Source organism: Lemur catta, chromosome 1 (assembly GCF_020740605.2).
Source record: "Lemur catta isolate mLemCat1 chromosome 1, mLemCat1.pri, whole genome shotgun sequence".
Lineage (NCBI taxonomy): Eukaryota > Metazoa > Chordata > Mammalia > Primates > Lemuridae > Lemur > Lemur catta.
This window is the reverse complement of record NC_059128.1, coordinates 64,978,759-64,996,616: the sequence shown is the minus strand read 5'-3', so window position 1 is coordinate 64,996,616 and position 17,858 is coordinate 64,978,759. Positions and strand designations below refer to the sequence as shown.

General features: G+C 49.3%; 3 protein-coding genes across 11 annotated transcripts; 1 reads left to right on the top strand and 2 right to left on the bottom strand.

The window, feature by feature from the left end:
* Positions 1-119: 119 nt before the first annotated feature.
* TM9SF1 (transmembrane 9 superfamily member 1) lies at positions 120-5,691 on the bottom strand. Of its 2 annotated transcripts, none has more exons than XM_045569902.1 (6): positions 5,373-5,691; positions 4,728-5,104; positions 3,354-3,975; positions 2,877-3,062; positions 1,364-1,637; positions 120-779 (listed from the first exon to the last, which is right to left on the bottom strand). In XM_045569902.1, exons 2-6 carry the CDS (start codon positions 5,070-5,072, stop codon positions 386-388), a joined length of 1,821 nt encoding a protein of 606 aa, XP_045425858.1. In that variant the 5' UTR covers positions 5,073-5,104; positions 5,373-5,691; the 3' UTR covers positions 120-385. The 2 variants fall into 2 exon arrangements, with proteins under 2 accessions (XP_045425858.1, XP_045425853.1); XM_045569897.1 differs by having other exon boundaries at positions 4,728-5,089.
* On the top strand, positions 5,383-12,685 carry TSSK4 (testis specific serine kinase 4). 7 transcript variants are annotated; one of them, XM_045570040.1, is made up of 4 exons: positions 5,398-6,189; positions 10,984-11,198; positions 11,615-11,978; positions 12,408-12,685. In XM_045570040.1, the coding sequence occupies exons 2-4, from the start codon at positions 10,987-10,989 to the stop codon at positions 12,588-12,590; spliced, it is 759 nt and encodes a 252-aa protein (XP_045425996.1). In that variant the 5' UTR covers positions 5,398-6,189; positions 10,984-10,986; the 3' UTR covers positions 12,591-12,685. The 7 variants fall into 7 exon arrangements, 4 of the variants coding, with proteins under 4 accessions (XP_045425996.1, XP_045425986.1, XP_045426017.1 ...); XM_045570030.1 differs by having other exon boundaries at positions 5,399-6,436; XM_045570061.1 differs by lacking the exon at positions 5,398-6,189 and adding an exon at positions 9,591-10,640 and having other exon boundaries at positions 11,585-11,978.
* Positions 12,686-13,571: 886 nt separating this feature from the next.
* CHMP4A (charged multivesicular body protein 4A) lies at positions 13,572-17,485 on the bottom strand. Of its 2 annotated transcripts, none has more exons than XM_045570009.1 (6): positions 17,271-17,485; positions 15,930-16,079; positions 15,666-15,843; positions 15,119-15,233; positions 14,811-14,946; positions 13,572-13,905 (listed from the first exon to the last, which is right to left on the bottom strand). In XM_045570009.1, exons 1-6 carry the CDS (start codon positions 17,431-17,433, stop codon positions 13,844-13,846), a joined length of 804 nt encoding a protein of 267 aa, XP_045425965.1. In that variant the 5' UTR covers positions 17,434-17,485; the 3' UTR covers positions 13,572-13,843. The 2 variants fall into 2 exon arrangements, with proteins under 2 accessions (XP_045425965.1, XP_045425973.1); XM_045570017.1 differs by having other exon boundaries at positions 13,572-13,902.
* Positions 17,486-17,858: the final 373 nt, after the last annotated feature.

The following is a 17,858-nucleotide window of genomic DNA, read 5'->3' as shown; positions in this document are numbered from 1 at the left end:
TGGAGAACTCGGGTTTCGGGTTTCGTGCATTCAGCTGCCAACTTGGCTTTCCAAGGGACCGTGCCCTTAACGGCAGGGCTCGAGTTCCAACATCCAGACCAAAACCTCCAACTACAGCATCCTTTTTCTTAATAAATTTTATTTAGATAATTGTAAAAAGAAAAATCAGGACCAAAACTAAAGGCAACTTAAAAAGTTCAAATATATACTCCTTATATAATAGAAACTTATAATTTCCAGGCCCTCTCTAGGGAAGGGAGGCCCAAAGGGCAAAGCAACAATGCCATCACACAATTCAGTCACTCAATGAGAAGAGAAGCTGGTAGGAGAGCTCAATGGGCTGTGAAGAAAGGGAGAGAAGAGCAATAGTTCTGCCATCCAGAACTCAGTCCATCTTGAGGTTAACATAGATATAACGGATGAACTTTAGGGAAGAAAAAAAGGAGATAGTGCCCAGCATGAGGAAAAAGACGTAACCAGTGAGTAAGGAGTAGCCAAAGAACTCTACTGTCTGTACTGCCCCTGACATGTTGGAGCGTCGGGCATAGTAGAAAACTGAGTAGAGGAAGATGAAGAGGCCAGTGGAGCCAACACTCAGCACAGATCGCCACCACCAGCGGTAATCCTCTCCAGACAACTGGAAGTAGGTGAGTGCAATGGAGATGCAAGCCCCCACACTCAGCAGGATGGCGAAGACAAAGAAGAGGATGCCATACAAAGTGTACTGCTCCCGACCCCACACTGTGGCAAAGATGTAGTACAGCTCCACAGAGATGGCACTGTGAAGAGAAGAGATGATACACAGCATTAAAGGGCTGTGCACCGTCAGCACAGTGGCTGGACCCAAATCCAGCCCCCACCCTCCCATGTTGCTAGGTCACTGTGGAAAGTGAGTCCACCCCACTCTCTGGTTTCATGGGGAATTTTTTTTTTTTTTTTTTGCCTATGATTAGCTGCTCTCATTTCAAGAACAACTTTCCTGATAGATTGAGAGCAGGGATCTTGTCAACTTTATTTAACACTGCAGTATCTGCTTAGCACAAAGAGGTACTCAACAAACGAATGAATAATCAAATCAGCTTTAAGCCTCACATGGTGCCTGTAAGGCATTAAGGTCAGAAACCAGGAAGATGGTGAAGGGAGCAGTGTCTCTGGAGACCTTTACAAGTGAGACACTCTCATATCGGAACTGATTCAAGCTCAGTCCTGCTTGGGAATAGGAGGAACCATTTAATGATCTCTGAATGGTATGGCTGAACCAGGGATTATCACCGACGTTGGGTTAGGGTACTGGCTAAGTGGGGACAGGAAAAGCTGAGGTCAGGAACCTGAGAGTGAGGGCCATGGAATAAAGGGAGGATACCTGAAAGGCAGGAAGCCTCCAACAGTCATATGGATGACAGTAGACTTGTACCAGGGCTGGGGTGGGATCTCCCGGGCGATGTTCTTGGTGCGACAAGGTGCATCAAAGGGGCTAGCGTTGTTCTTCCCGAAGATGCCTCCAATGACAGTGAGGGGAAAGCCCACCAGCAGCCAAACCGTCAGAAGCAGCAGGATAGTGGTGGCTGGCAGAGCCTGTGTTGAACCATTGGCCCAATGCACAGAGTTCACCACACTCCACGTCAGGAAGAAAGGCACTGTGGATGGGCCCCCAGAGGGAGGATCAGCACTAGGACTATATCCCTGAAGGCATCCACTCACACTGGCCCTAAGGGGAGGGGATGAAGCAGCTAACAGCAGACCTGTGCTCCTGGGTGTCCATGCTGAGTGAACCCACCTTTCACATCCCATTGTTCTTTGTTCCCTATCTTACAAACAACCCCACCCCCACCCAGTGTCATTAAGAATAAAGGTAGCTGCTACATAATGATCTCGGAGTGACACAAATCCACCTGCCTCTAGAGGCCTGTCTTGCCATGGTACTGGTAATTCCTAGCATGAGGTATTTCTTTGGATTAAGGCCCTGTCTCAGAAAGCCCTGGTTCAGATATAAATGTGATGGGATGTAATTCAGACACCCAGGATTGGGAACAAGAAGGATTCTGAATGCAGACCACTACCACCTTTGAAAGGGCAATCTGGTTTGAAAGGCTAGAGTGGGCCCACTTCAAAATGAAAAAAGAGGGAATATCAAAAAATAAATTCAAGGGTGTTACTTTAGTGGAATGGTTGAAAATACAGGCTGTAAAGCCAGACTGCCTGGGTCTGAAACCTGACTCACTACTTTTTAGCAGTGCAATCTCAGACAAGTTACTTAACCAGCCTGAGTTCAATTTCCTCATCTGTGCAATGGGACTGTTACCTACTTCATATAGTTATTGTGAGGATTAAATGAGATAAAGACATGTTGAGTGCTCACCACACTGCCAAGGACATTTTTTTTTTTTTTTGAGACAGAGACTTGCTCTGTTGCTGGGGCTGGCGTGCAGTGGTGTCATTACAGCTCACTGCAACCTCAAACTCCTGGGCTCAAGCGATCCTCCTGCCTCAGCTTCCCGAGTCGCTGGGACTACAGGCTCACACCACCATGCCTGGCTAATTTTTCTATTTTTGTAGAGATAGGGTGTCACTCTTGCTCAGGCTGGTATTGAACTCCTGGCCTCAAGCAACCCTCCCGCCTTGGCCTCCCAGAATGCTAGGATTCCAGGCGTGAGCCACTGTGCCCAACCTGCCAAGGACATGTTAAGGGCTTAATAATTTTTACCTATTTAAAAGAAATGCATTCTTGTCTTTTTTTGGAAAGTTTTCTTATTAATTCTGTTTCTTTTGCCTATATTCCTTCCCTTCAAGCCTTATTCTAACTCTGTCCCAAGTTCCATGATATGTTCTTGATTTCTAAGTCCAGCCAGGCCCACCAGGGAAAGGGAAGTCCTCACCAGAGAAGAGACTGGTGGTGAGAATGATGTTCCACACCCAACGTTCGCCTCCAATCTGCCGGTAGAAGTGGCTGGACACGTAGCCAGAGATGCAGCAGGTCAGGGCATACAACAAGATGGCTGCGGAGTTAATGGACCCATGGCGGTGCACATTGAACATGCCCAGCAGTGCCATGACAATAATGCCTGCAGGGTGGTAGTGGAAAGCCTGTGTTAGGCCTCACCTATCCCTCTTCTAGCCATTTCAGAGGAATCAGGTCTTTCTCCCAGACCCAGGGCCTCCAGCAAAACAATCTCCCCAATTATCTTGTCCAGAAAACCCGCAATAGAATACGTACATCCTTGATAAAGCCACCCCATCCCTTAGGTCTGCCCCTCATTTCAGACAGAAGAGAAGATACACTGACCTTTTCTGAACAAACTACCTACCTAGTTCTACCCCTGAGAGAAATCACTGATTAATTCTTATCACCTCACCAGTGCCAAGGGCCAGGAACTGGGCACCCACGCCAAGCACAGCACAGAGCAGACCACGGTATGGAGGGAAGCGGAAGACATCTGTATGGATAATTTTCCAGCCATTGTCACCCTGGTCAAAGTCATCACCAGAACTTCCAGAAGTGGTCTCCTCATCCAAATTATAGCGAGCCAGGTCATTCCGAAGCACACGCATTAGAATGACAGCCACAAAACCCACCAGTAAAAACACAAGCACCATGGAGTTGATGATGGACAACCAATGGATTTCCAGTGTTCGGGGAAAGAAACCACCATCATCACCACGGCGCCTGTCACTCCGCCGCTCCACTGAAGTCTCAGACCAGCGCACACTGTAAGTGTGGGTAAGGCCTAGGAACTCATCGGGTCGTAAACCATCCAAGCTGTGGGGCTTGACATCCCGCACTGAAACATTGGCAAATATAATTCGATCTCCATGGAATTCTAGGTGGAAGTCCAAATGAGTCCAGAGTCCTATCTTGTGGCTGTGTGGCAGGAAGCCACTCTCCTCCATGTAGCCAACAAAGCCACGGATTGGCAAGTCATCCACCACAAATTCAAAGTAGTATAGTTCCTCGATGGCCTGGCGCAGCTGCTCCACCTATAAGGAGTAAGTCAGGAGTTGGTCACACAGGTTAGAGCAAGGTTTCTCAATTTCAGCACTACTGATGTTTGGGGCTGGATAATTCTTTGTTGCAGGGGGTGCTGTCCTGTGCATTGTAGGAAGCAGCATCCCTGGCCTCTTCCCACTACACTCCAGTAGCACCCCTCAGTTGTGACATCAAAAATGTTTCCAGACATTGCCAAATGTCTCTTGGGAGACAAAACTGTCCCCTGTTGAGGATCACTGGGTTAGACTCTACTATGTTGGGGTTCTCCAAAATGAGTAAGTATGACTTGACAGGGTTAAGGCCTAGAAAAAGGAGAGAGGCAATGTGTAAGAAGGTGTGGAGTAGACTAAGGAGAAGTGTCAGGAGTCACTAAATAAAAAGTATGATAGGGAAGGCTAGGGAGAGACTAAAGGAGCCAACTAAGGAAGAGCTCAGAGGTAGGTGTGGAAGGAAAAAGAACCATGTAGGAGTGATAGTTGGGACCTTATTACCAACAAAGAAGCTTGCAGGAAGGAGCCCTGGGTTCTAACAATATCAGCTCTGCAATTCATTATCTATGTCATCTTTATTAAGGACGTTTCTTAGTTGAATTAGAGTAAAATCACCTCCCCTGTCTGCCACACAGGGTTGTAGTTAGAATCAAATAAGAAAATTTCCATAAAGGTACCCTGAACCTTAAATGTAAGGCACTTGTTAGTTTCTGGGAAGGAGGGCTAAGTGATAACCAGTGTAAAGGGCTGACCTGTGCAGAACTGAGCTGCATGTGGCACAGAATTCTCTTCTCCACATTCTCCCGAAAGCGGATCTCGTACAAAGACTCGGCCATTCGGTCCCCATCCAGCACTTCACCGAGGCTAAGGCTTTTGTGACGTATCTTCTCAGGGCAGCAGACTGGAAGCTGATAGTAGTGGTAAGTTTCCTGAGGATTATGGTAGGGTCCCACTTTGTTGACATATAGAATGACAGGGTCACCGGCCTTGTAGTGTGTCACGCCTTCCACCCCTGGCTCATGGCCTGTGCCCAGCAGCAGTATCAGGACTGGCAACCACTGGCAGCTCCAACTTCGAGGGTGCCCTAGGATTGTCATCCTTAAGGCAGTGGAACCTGTTTGGGGGAGTCCTGCGGTTGGTTACAGAAACCGGGGATCAACTAATGACCCCCTAGTTTAGGTCTCTCGAATTGACACCCATTGCTCCACTTCCTCCCAGTGGCCCTCTCAACTCCCATACTACTCACTCCAAATCTCCCTATCCCAAAGACTGGGTTCCACCTCTGCTCTCTAATCCTTCCAACTTGGGGTTCATCCCTCCCGAAGCACGCGCCCGCCCGCCGGGGACCCCTGCAGCGCGCGCTGGCCCGTTTCCATGGCAACTCCTTGGCCTCGCACCTCGGGTCCCTTCCTGCCACAGCCCCGCGGTCCCCACCGCGCGGGAAGGGCTGGCCGAGGCAGCGCCAGCGGCCCCTGCAGCCCTGTAGCTGCCCTTGGGCTCCTGCCGGGGTCTCCCCCTGAGCGGCGCGGTGGCGGCGGGTCGGAGAGGATCTGATGGCTGACCGCCACGGGGTTGTCCGCCGCTGCGCCTGACCGCGGCGGCTGCGGCGACACGACCCTGGACACCGCACTCGGTTCAGCCAAGTGCTGCTGGATAAGCTTTCTCCAGCCGGAGGCCCGACCCAGCTACACGGAACCCGGAAGGCTGGGCTCGCCCGTCCCGGGCGGGGGGTCCTCCCGGCGATCCGGAGAGCAGCCCAGGACACGTCAGTCTTACCACTTCCGCCCTCACCGGCGGGGCCCTCAGCCTGGCCGAGAGCCGCTTTCCTGGATCTAGGGGGCCTCTCGCTGCTGTGGCAGCTCTGGCTCTTCGCGTACGGTTTCCCGGGGAGGAGGCTGAGGCCTAGCAGCGAGGACGAAGGCGCCCCTTCGCGACAAGAATAGCTGCCGGCCCGCCCGCTTGTTTCCGGGAAGATTTGGGGCCCGAGAGCCTGGGCCGGGAGCGTCCGCCTGTGGCTCGTGCTGGTGGAGGCCTGAGAGCTGTGACAACCACCCGCGCCCAGCGATGGCCCCGGAGATGGAGCACCAGCGGCGGCTGAGTCCGCACCCAGGGGACGCCGCGAAGCGTTCGCCGGCTGAATCGATGGGACTTGCCTTCGGCTGCTGAGGCCGAGCCGAGAGGAGGAGGTTCAGAGGTCCCCCAACCCGGGCAAGGGTGAGGCTTTGTGCATCGCTCCCATGGGAAGGTCCCACCGTCTAAATCTCACCTCAGTTCTCTCTCACCTGTCATGAATGGCCCGCGTCAAAATAAACACATAGATAAGAATGACTTTCCGGGCCAGACAGCGACCTTTGGTTGCCCGACGACTAGCAAGGCGGAGGCCGGTCTGGTGCACAGAGGCACGCAGAGATAGGGTGTCCTGCGCTGTGAGTTGGGCAGCTTGTCAGGGTTATTGTTAGAGGTAAAGAATTTTGCTATCCATTCGTTTCTTTCTGTGCTTTTGTTCTTACTTTTCACTTTGTGTATGTCTTGGGGCTTCTCTTTTTATTGTAGATTATTTTGAAAGAGTTTACCCTTGTGTCTGTCTCAGCCATTTTGTTTTATTTTAAGACAGAGTCTCACTCTGTTGCCCAGGCTAGAGTGCCGTGGCGTCAGCCTAGCTCACAGCAACCTCACACTCCTGGGCTCAAGCGATCCTTCTGCCTCAGTCTCCTGAGTAGCTGGGACTACAGGCATGCGCCACCATGCCTGGCTAATTTTTTCTATATATTTTTAGTTGTCCAGCTAATTTGTTTCTATTTTTAGTAGAGATGGGGTCTCACTCTTGCTCAGGCTGGTCTTGAACTCCTGACATTGAACGATCTTCCCGCCTTGGCCTCCCAGAGTGCTAGGATTACAGGCATGAGCCACTGCTCCTGGCCTGTCTCAGCTATTTTAAAGGGGATCTGCCGCCAAGGGACTTACCCCTCTGGAAATCAGACCTCTGGGCAGTGACTTCCGTTTGGCCACCTGAGAGCTACGTGTAAGGAAGCTGACTTAAGGTTCTCTCTTCTTGGGGGAAGAAGTACAGTGGAAAATCACAAGTGGCTTCTGACCTGAAAAGGCCTTCATTTACCTACTTCTACAATTATTGCGCTTTCTGACTCAGCCCTTCCCCCTGCAGACATAGGTGAGGTTCCAAGAAGTAAGTGGTTGAGTTTTTTAGACAATGAATTTTGTGATTAGAAAAGTAACTTTGAGTGGCTTTGGAATCATCTTTAACTGACAACCACCTGGTCTATAAAGCCAGAAACCTGGGCTTTTTTCTCAATATCCACCCCTCAAATATCAATGTTACCAAGCCCTCTCCACTTATTTCCTGAATATCTTCCAACTGCTTGCCCTCTACCACTGCCTTGGTTCAGGACTCATCTTCTCTCACCATAACAGCTATCTTGCTAGTCTACTGGTCACTTTCTTCTTGGATCATTTTTCACATTGCTACTGGAAGGATTTTTTAAAATCAGAATCTCAGAGGCATCAGTATTTTTATAAATTCTTTAAATTTGTATTTATTTAGGCCGGATGTAGTGGCTCACTCCTGTAATCCTAGCACTCTGGGAGGCCAAGGCAGGAGGATCGCTTGAGGTCAGAAATTCAAGACCAGCCTGAACAAGAGTGAGACCGTGTCTCTACTAAAAATAGAAAACATTAGCCAGGTGTGGTGGTACGAGCCCGTAGTCCCAGCTACTGGGGAGGCCGAGGCAGGAGGATCACTTGAGCCCAGGAGTTTGAGGTTGCTGTGAGCTAGGCTGATGACAGAGCACTCTAGCTCAGGTGACAGAGCAAGACTGTCTGAAAAAAAATTTTTTTTTAAATTAATTCTTTTAGAAACAGGGTCTCCTGAGTCCTAGCCTCCCAAGTAGCTAGGATTACAGGTGCGTGCCACAATACCCAGCTAATTAAAAAAATTTTTTTATAGAGATGAGGTCTCACATATTGCCCAGGCTGGTCTTGAACTCCTGGCCTCAAGTGATCCTCTTGCCTTGGCCTCTCAAAGTGCTGAGATTATAGGCATGAGCCATCAAACCTGGCCCAGTATTTTTATAAAAACAAGCTGTGATTTTAAAGCACACCAAAATTTGACCATGAGTTATATACTCATGGATATAACTCAAGGATAAAGTCAAAATAGCCTGACATATGAGGCCTCTCAGACTTGGATCCTAATTACTTCTCCAGGTACATTCCCCTTCTAGAACCCTACGCTGTGTTCAAATCGAAATCTTGCATGTCATGTTCTGAAGCCTATAAGCCTCATGTTGTTCCTCCTGCCTAAACCAACCAATCTATCATTCTCTATTTAACCTGCTTGGAGGAATCTTTTTTGTTTTTTGAACAGTATGAACGTCACCTTCTCTATAAAGCCTGCCTTTACATCTTCTTCTACATTTGTTTATAGCATTTTATCTTACTGCACTGTTTTTAACTTCCTTTTTTTTTTTTTTTGAGACAAGAGTCTTACCCTATTACCCTGGGTAGAGTACAGTGTTGTCATTGTAGCTCACTGCAACTTCAAACTCCTGGCTCAAGGGACTCTCCTGCCTCAGCCTCACCGGTAGCTGGAACTATAGGTGCACGCCACAACATCCGGCTAATTTTTCTGTTTTTAGTAGAGATGGGGTCTCGCTCTTACACAGGCTGGTCTTGAACTCCTGAGCTCAAGCAATCCTCCTGCCTCAGCCTCCCAAAGTGCTAGGATTACAGGTGTTAGTCACCTTGCCCAGCCTGTTTTTCACTTCTTATATGTCTGTCTCCCTTGCCAATTTCTAACTCCTCACAGGAAGACTATAATTTGTCCACCTTTGTGTCCTTAGGACCTAGCAGTGTTTTTGTATATAGCAGGCAGCTTAAGGCACGTTCCTTGAAGGAACTAGTTTGCCCTCTATACATGATAAGACTAGAGGTGCCACCAAGTCACCTATCCAGGGGCCAGCTTATAGGAGCAGAAGATGGGCAGGACTGGGTGGGCCTCCTTACCATGGTGTGCCTGGGTCAACTGCTCCATCTTGCTACATTGAAGATGTAGAGCTGGCTTCCAACAGAACTTTGGAACCATCCTGCCAGCAGGGTCAGACTGTCAATAAATGGGAATTTACTGGTATCCTATGGCATAATCTGTTATTGGAGTTTTTGTTCTATTTTGGAGGATGGAAGATACAAGAATTTGGATTCTTCCCTTGTTATTTTCTCTGCCTCCTATCTCTCAACCTTCTATACAAAATCTTAAGTCCAGATAACACCTCTGTGACCACAGCCTCCTGTCCTCACTCTTGTCATTTCCACCAAACTTGTTCTGCCATTCCACTGAGACCTACAACCCCTCCTCCTGCCCCTTTGGCCTGTTTCTAGCTTGTCTACGCATGCAGCTTAGATTCTGCATTCCATCATTTCAGCCAGATTCTTGCTTATGTTCTTGACACCTCTCTCTCATTGTTTCATTGCAATTGCCAAGCAGAACCCTAGTGCCAGCCACTCGAGAAGCTAAGGCAAGAGGATCACTTGAGCCAGTAGTTTGAGGTTGCTATGAACTAGGCTGACACCATGGCACTTTAGTGCCCGGGTGACAGAGTAAGACTCTGTCTCAAAACAAAACAAAACAAAAAGATGTCTTTCAAGGTTAGATTCCTAGAACATGCTTCAACACCTTGCACTTCTCTCTGTAATTCTCACACTCATGTGTTTCTCATGCTGGATTGTAAACTCTTGGGGCATGGTCTCTATTGGCCTTAGTGAACTAAGGGAGCAGCAGTGGGCTTGGAAAGCCTGGAGTGTGTTATTAAAGAGATAATTAGGAGGTAGAAGAGACAGGATTTGATGATAGATTGGATGTAGGGACCCAGGCAGGGAAAAGTCTGGAATGACACTTGGGTGACAATTGATTGAAGTACTCAGCACACTGGTACACAGTAGGTGCTCAATAAACATGAATGAAGGGGCTGGATCTATAGAGGGAGTCTCACCAGATTGTGAAAGTTCCCTTCAGGAATGAATGTTTTCCAAATGGCACTTCATTGATAGCTCAGCTGGTAGAGCGGAGGACTGTAGCATCTACCATGTAGCCAAATGGCACTTCATTGTCAAGCTTTGTGGCTAATGATGGTTAGAAGGTAGATTGTGATGTGTACGGAACGTGGTACTCTGGGGGAGTTCCATAACCAAGAGGAGGAAGGAACAACAGCCAGTGGAGACAAAAAGAACTGCTTCTCCTTTCTTTCCCCTTCCAAGTTCCTAGCAGAGGGCTGAGCCCAGCTTCCCAGACTTGTGTGACTACACAGGCAAGCATTCTGAGACTAACTTCCCATTCGTACCCTAGCCTTCAGTGGCTCAAGGTGTTGGCTGGACAGTAGACAGGAAGCTTCCAAGTAGCAAAGCTCCCTGTTCTCAGCAAGCCCAACACCATGGGGAAGGGAGATGCCTTAGAGGCAGCACCAACCACTGCAGCCTACCGCACTGTCATGGAGGAGTATGGTTACGAGGTGGGCAAAGTCATTGGCAATGGCTCCTATGGGACAGTGTATGAGGCTTACTACACAAAGCAGAAGGTCATGGTAGCTGTCAAGATCATCTCAAAGAAGAAAACCTCTGAGGACTATCTTAACAAGTTCCTGCCCCGTGAGATACAGGTTGGAAAGGGCTGGAAGAGGGAACTGGAGCTTGGTACTAAGCTGTCTGAGGTTTCTCAGAAGGGGTATGGCTACGAGAGGGTGGGGTCAGAATCTCCCAAACCAGAACTAAGCAGCTAGGAAAATTCTTTGATGTAAATACAACTTCTTTCCCACTCACCTCTAGCCACCCAAAAAGTAAAAGTGCAAAACAGAGTTTGCCCACAGGCCACCAGCCCTCTGGGGGTCAGGGTTTGATCCATTGCAAAGTTCTAAGTAAGTAACAGAGGGAGGGTAGCAGAGGGCGGGAGTGCAGCCAGGGTTTTCCCTTCCCAGATTTGATGAGTCTCTCTTCTGGGGTCAGGTAATGAAAGTCTTGCGGCACAAGTACCTCATCAACTTCTATCAGGCCATCGAGACCACATCCCGAGTATACATCATTCTGGAGCTGGCTCAGGGTGGTGATGTCCTTGAATGGATCCAGCGCTATGGGGCCTGCTCTGAGCCCCTTGCTGGCAAGTGGTTCTGCCAGATGACCCTGGGCATTGCCTACCTGCACAGCAAGGCCATTGTGCACCGGTGAGGGCACTGCCACCTGGACTGGGGCCTTTAAGCTCTCAGGGGGTTTTATGCATGTTTCCTATTTTCTGCCTTTTTTCCCTCCCTTGAACTCCCTCCTCAATATTGGCCCATTCATCCACTCTGTTCTAATCATCTGGTCAAGGACACTCATAAAGTACTCACTGTGTACAGAATACTTTATGAAATACAATGGTGAGCTCCCAGTGGTCCTCAGATTCCAACTCCTCTCTCTTTCCCGTGGGCTCTGCTCACAACTCCATGGCTATCCTTTCTTTCCACCATGTGACCTCATAAGCACCTTCCTCCCACTTTGCCTATCCCCATCTCTAGCCTCTGACCCCTGGCCCTTCAGCTCCTGGTCTAATACCAAGCCCTCTCTCTAGCCTGACCCCCAGCCTTTCTGCTGCTGGTAGGGACTTAAAGTTGGAGAACCTGTTGCTGGACAAACGAGAGAACGTGAAGATATCGGACTTTGGCTTCGCCAAGATGGTACCTTCTAACCAGCCTGCGCATAGTAGCCCTTCTTACCGCCAACTCAACTGCTTTTCCCACCTCAGCCAGACCTACTGCGGCAGCTTTGCTTATGCCTGCCCGGAGATCTTGCTAGGCTTGCCCTATAACCCTTTCCTGTCTGACACCTGGAGCATGGGCGTCATCCTCTACACTCTCACGGTTGCCCATCTGCCTTTTGATGACACCAATCTTAAGAAGCTGCTGAGAGAGACTCAGAAGGAGGTCACTTTCCCACCTAACTACACCATCTCCCAGGAGTGCAAGGTGCTGGCTCCCCCAGGAGGGCTGAGGCCTCAGGGATGACCTGAAGGGAGGGGTATATACCCAACCCTGGCAGGGGGGAAGGCTCTTCCTACATCAGAGCCATCTCACACTCTAGCTTTGCCCTATAATAGCAGGGAGGGCTTAAAGGGCCAACCACTGGACTCCAAACCTTAGATATGCTTGATATGCACGTTCTAGCTTCTATACCTTTACGCCAAAAGGGTACTATACAAGAGATTCCCCCCAAGGATCTCTTACCTGCCCCTCCAAGGAGTTAAATGCCTGGCTCTCCAGGACAAAACCAGCCACACTCCCTCTCACCAGAGTAGTGTGATAGGCCATCCTGCTTCTTTCTTAGATCCCGCTGCTCATTGCCTGTGTGGCACAATGAGGGGCAAGCTCAGCCAAGACCTCTCTCTCCCGCCCTAGAACCTGATTCTCCAGATGCTATGCCAAGCTGCCAAGCGTGCCACCATCCTGGACATCCTCAAGGATCCCTGGGTGCTCAAGTTCCAGCCTGAGCAACCCACCCAAGAGATCAGGCTGCTTGAGGCCATGTGCCAGCCCCCGACCACCACTAATCGTCACCAATCCTTAGAAATCACTACCTGAAATGGCTGAGGGAGGGGGCTGAGAGAGGAGCAGAGCAGGAGGGTCTGGGGCTAAAAATCTTTTATATGAAAAATAAATCTGATTTGGTTTTATCAGCTAGCATCAAAGACAGTCTTTCTACATGGGAACCTTAGTAGGGAACATTGCTCAGAGTAAGAGATGGACTTCTGTCAAAAGCCTATAACCAGTAATCTTGACACCTGTGTAAGTCAACAGTGTAACTGACAATGTAGCTTATGGGGGAGGGGGTGCTCAGATAAATGCCTGATTTTGGAAAGCTTTATTATTCCAGTTAAGTACATACTCACTATTTTACATCTTTGTGCTGTCTAAATGTTCAAGCAGGGGGCAAAAGTCCTGGTTGCTCCACTTTGATTATGGCTCTGCCTGCCTATAGTCCAAAGTGATAGCACTGTTTGTTCTTTTAGACATGGGTACTAAGGTGTATGAAGTACGTTGGTTCCTTTTCCCTCCTCCAGTGTCACCTTCACCATTACTGAAACAGTACCAAGGAGTCAGAGCTCCTCACACCATTGCTCCCAGACACAGAAGTGACAAATCAAGCCTTCTTGTAGTGAAAACTATTAACTATGGGTTCTGGATAAAGGAAAGCTACTTGTTCCTTCCATTCCTTGAAGGATACTCCCTCCGTGTCGTTGCAAATGTGCTTTGCAAGAGGAAAATGGGGTTGTCTCGGCAGAGGCACGACTGGGGGAAAGTGATGAGGGAAGACTCAGAGATGGCTCCACATGGTTCTAAGATAAATAATAGATGGTAGTTTTTCTTCAACCTCAGCACTAGGCAACTCTGGGACAAACCAACTTGAAGGATGAAACAGTGTCTACGTGGAACATAGGTTAAGATATTAGAAATGCCCATTTGCTCTATGTTCCAACCCCCCTTCATCACTCCCATTATTATTCATTGCTTGAAACAAGGCTTCACGGACCAGGCAAAGAGTTCCCAAGGTAGACAAGGGAGTATAGATACTAGGGTTCCATCTGCCCAATTTTATTGGGAACAAGGACACTGTAACTGCTATCGAAGAGAAGGGAGCCCAGGGGCTCCTCCCACAGTGAGATCTTCAGAGTTGGAGCCAGGGCTGGGAGGGCAACAGAGCCCTTTCTCAGGCGGGGTCACACCACCACCTTCAGCGGGACCTCCCCAGAAAGCTATGCTCCTTTAGCTTAGCACTTGGCACTTAAGGAAAAGGGGCCAAGAAAGGCAGCATAAGGCAAACAAGCCCAGACTCATCAGGATACCCACTCAGCCAACTGCTTTAGTGCTTCTTCATCTTCATCCGCCTTGGGAGCTTCTGGGAACAAGGATATCCAGAGAAAGAAAGGAGAAATGTTAAGGTCTCAGCAATTCCCAATTATCCCCTGCTGTGACATTCAGAGCCTGCAGAATTCTCTCTCCCCAGCAATGAAACTAAAAGGTGTGGTCTTTCTGCTTGCTGGGCTGCTGCCCATTCCCATAGCACCTTTGTGCAAATTAGGAAAAAGGTGCTTATTGCTCCCAGCATTTGCAGCCCTTTTTTTTTGAAAGAAGAGTCTCGCTCTGTCACCTGGGCTAGAGTGCCGTGGTGTCAGCCTAGCTCACAGCAACCTCAAACTCATAGGCTCAAGCCATCCTACTGCCTCAGCCTCCCAAGTAGCTGGGACCACAGGCATGCGCCACCATGCCCGGATAATTTTTTCTCTATATATTTTTAGTTGTCCATATAATTTCTTTCTCTTTTTAGTAGAGACGGGGTCTCGCTCTTGCTCAGGCTGGTCTCGAACTCCCGAGCTCAAACTATCCGCCCATCTTGGCCTCCCAGATGCTAGGATTACAGGCGTGAGCCACTGCGCCCGGCCAGTTTTTTCTACTTTTAGTAGAGACAAGATCTTGCTCTTGCTCAGACTACTCTCAAACTCCAGAGCTCAAGCAATCCTCCTGCCTCAGTCTCCTAGAGTGCTAAGATTATAGGCGTGAGCCACTGTGCCTGGCCATTTGTAGTCTTAAACCAGAGTACACAGCTTGCCGAGTGGAGCACATGCTGGATTTCAGTCCCCATTCCCTTCTAGCCAGGTGTCCTTACGAGGTCAACAACCTGCATGACTGTAGCAGCAGCCCTCTTTGCCTGGCTTCTTTGAGGTGGGGTGGATGAGGAATAATCTTTCCCCATATCTCTCCCACCCTCTCAAGTCCTTGAGACAACAGAACAACCCCACGTACCTGGCCCTGCAGGCAGATGTGTAGAGGGTATGCTAGGCAATTTGACTGGGGGTTCTTCCTCCTTGTCGCTCACGTTTAACAACTCCTGGGCCAATTCCTCCTGCTCCAGCTCCTCCAGCTCCTCCAACAGTTCATCCTGGATATAGGATGACAAGACTGTTCAAGATGAAGAAAGGAAACTTCTACTTCCAAACACATACTGCTTTTGGAGTTCACCCCCAAACATCCCCCAAGACCCTCTCTTGGCCATTCCTTCTGGACAGTCCCATGCTTTCTCCAATAGTCCCTGATCCCTCACCCCCAATCACCTCATCCACATCATCTCCAAAGCCCACAGGCCGAGAAATGGCATCTGAGATCTGCTGGGCCACCTCCTGTTGTTCTGTGATGTCAGCCATCAGTTCATCTACCTTGTCAATGTCCCTGAGAACAAGATACACAGCCAAGAAATCAGGCAATAACCCCCCTGACTTTCTCATCTCACACAAATGAAACTCCTCCTGCCTTGTGGGCTCACACCGACAAGTCCATGGCCATCAGGTAGAAGAGGTCCCTAGAAAATTGTACAGAGGCAAGTCTGGGCTGAGAAACAGCAAGAAGCCACATTGGAGAGGACGGGTTGCATTCCCTTCCCCAAAGGATCTTTAACAATTAGAGAAAAATCATCTTTCTTCTCTAGAATGCCCCAGGCAGCAAAAAGAACTTACCAGAAAAGCAAGGAGGCTGACAGAGATCTAGCCATGACAAGCATCTATACTATAAATTCACATTCTGAGAGGCTCTAAAGTTCAAAATGTAATACCAAGCCACCCTTCCCAGTGCCTAGGACCTCTCCTCCCCTCCCCCCGTACCCACATGTCCTGGTAGGCCTTCTTCATGCCTCGAGCAGCAAGCTCCATGGTACGAAGAACTTCTGTATTGGTGGTGGCATTCTCGATGGCCTCACGTTGAAACTCCAGGGTGGATAATGTCCCATCAGTTTGTGCCAGCTGCTGTTCCAATCTTTTCTTCCTCCGCAAGGCCTGCAGGGCAGCTGACCCAGCCCACACTCTGAACATCAGAGTCAGAAGCACCTGCTTCCCACCTCGGCCCTCCCCATCAGCTCCTTTCCCTCATTACCTCTCTTATTCTTGGTCCCATGCTTCTTGGCCGTTTGGAGCTCCTGTTGAATCTTCTGCTCCAGAAACTCCTGTTTCTTGATCAGTATCTTCTCTGTCTCCTTTAGTTTCTGTATTGCTTCTTCAGGGGTTGGCCCCTTCTCCTTCTTCCCTGAAGAGTCCAATGGAGCAGGCCCATATATATGGTGTGAAGGAAAAATATTAGCCACCAATCATTGAGCGCATAGTACGTGCTAGGCACTTGACTGTGTTATTGCTAATCCTTAAATAATTCTCTACAATGAATGTACTATCTTCACTTTACAAATGTGAAAACAGGCACAAAGAGGCTAAAAATCACAACTAATAAGAGATTGTGCAGGAACTGAAATGTGGCAGTATGACTTTCAAAGCCAATATTCTTTTCACTGTTCCAACTACCTTTCAAGTCAATCCCAGTCATTTTTAATAATCACTGTTCCACTCGCTGTCTTAGAAGATGCTCAAGGTTCTGACTGCACAGGAGCAAACTGAATGAAGTACAGGGGGCTAGAGAAAAAGAAAATCTGATTCCAATTTTTCTCTTCTTCTATACTCAGAATCATTTTTCCAAATAAAAATCTGATGACCTCTGCCTGCTTAAAACCCTTCCATACTCTCCATTGCCGACAGGATAAAATGCAAAACTTTTCAGGGAGATTACCTTCCCTCCACACTTCCCTCCTCATCACACACACTCGCTCTCACAGGCAGCTAGAACTTCTCTTTCCCCTACATATACCATACTCTTTCCTGCCTCTGCGCTTGTCATAGCCTGCTACTGCTTCCTGGAGTACCCCAATTCTCCACCTGGCAAACTACTAGCCTTCTTGGTCACCACCCCCAATGCCTACTTCTGTGTTTCTCTGGTTTTTCAGGAGCAAATCCATTATTGAGTTGCTACATCATACTGTAAATGCCTGGTTTTGCTTGTCTCTCCCCACCAGATAATGAGCTTTAAGAAGGAAGTCTTTCTTCTTCACCTTAGATCCCTCTTGCCCAGCACAAAGTAGAACAAAGTTTAGGAAAGGACTGGATGAAGAGAGCGGGGAAACTCGTCCCCAAGCCTGAACGCTGGGAGCCAAGCACGGTCGCCACGCCTTCTACTCAGGGAAGGAGGGCAGACGGGGGCAAGGCGCCCTGACAAGGCAGGCCTCTGGACCGGAGATGAGCCTTGCTCCGCCATCTCATCTGTTTTCGGGTCGGCCTGTCTCCTGGGTCTCCTCCCCTTCCGGGCGCAGCGCTCAGGCTGAACGTTGCCGCTGTCTCCTCTCCCCCCGCTCCGGCCAGCACCTCCTAGCGGACCAGTCCCGCCCGGGCTCACCCTTCCCGAAGAGTCTGCCGAGACCACTCATCGCGCCCTCGGCTCTCCGGCCTCCGCCCCTCGGCGTCCTGCACACTTCCGCCCCGTTCCCGGGAGGGCGAGGTCTCATCACGCAGGCACCAGCCTTAGCCAATCCCGCCTCGGGGCGCCGCCGCGGCGTCATCAACAGGCGCGAACGAGACCACCGCTGTCACGTGACCCGAGCCCCCAGCCCGAGATCAACGCGCTCCTATTTTTTTAAAAAGGCCAGTCAAATTTAGCAGTGGGAGGACGCGCTCCTCTTAAAGCTGCCGTTTCCTTTTCTACTACGTTGAAAAGGTCCCCCACACTCACCCCAGAGGTATGTATTTGTACCCTGGAAAGAAATGTGCAGTGTAATGGCACCCCAATAAATGGGGCCAGTGGGAAGGTTCTTCGTGCCCTTTACAGAGCTCAAGAAAGTAGGGTGGGATGGCTTCGAGCACAAGGGGATCACAGTCTTGGGGTTGCCACAAGTTTACATGGCAGAGCCTCATGCAGCCTAATGTCTCATACTAGGGTCTTCGCATTTCAGGACAACCCAGTTCACAGGCTAGAAAAATAGAAACC

Bases quoted from the DNA above. Each gene is read 5' to 3' on its own strand.
- TM9SF1 (XM_045569902.1), bottom strand. From the start codon at position 5,072: ATGACAATCCTAGGGCACCCTCGAAGTTGGAGCTGCCAGTGGTTGCCA. The intron at 3,976-4,727 runs GTCAGCCCTTTA...TACTCCTTATAG, and splicing joins TGCAGCTCAGTTCTGCACAG to GTGGAGCAGCTGCGCCAGGC. The intron at 780-1,363 runs GTATCCTCCCTT...TTCTCTTCACAG, and splicing joins GGAGGCTTCCTGCCTTTCAG to TGCCATCTCTGTGGAGCTGT.
- CHMP4A (XM_045570009.1), bottom strand. From the start codon at position 17,433: ATGACGCCGCGGCGGCGCCCCGAGGCGGGATTGGCTAAGGCTGGTGCC. The intron at 16,080-17,270 runs GTGAGCCCGGGC...TGGACTCTTCAG, and splicing joins CGGCAGACTCTTCGGGAAGG to GGAAGAAGGAGAAGGGGCCA. The intron at 14,947-15,118 runs GTGATTGGGGGT...TCCTATATCCAG, and splicing joins TTGGAGATGATGTGGATGAG to GATGAACTGTTGGAGGAGCT.
- TSSK4 (XM_045570061.1), top strand. From the start codon at position 10,416: ATGGGGAAGGGAGATGCCTTAGAGGCAGCACCAACCACTGCAGCCTAC. The intron at 11,199-11,584 runs GTGAGGGCACTG...CCCTCTCTCTAG, and splicing joins AGCAAGGCCATTGTGCACCG to CCTGACCCCCAGCCTTTCTG. The intron at 11,979-12,407 runs GTGCTGGCTCCC...CTCCCGCCCTAG, and splicing joins CCATCTCCCAGGAGTGCAAG to AACCTGATTCTCCAGATGCT.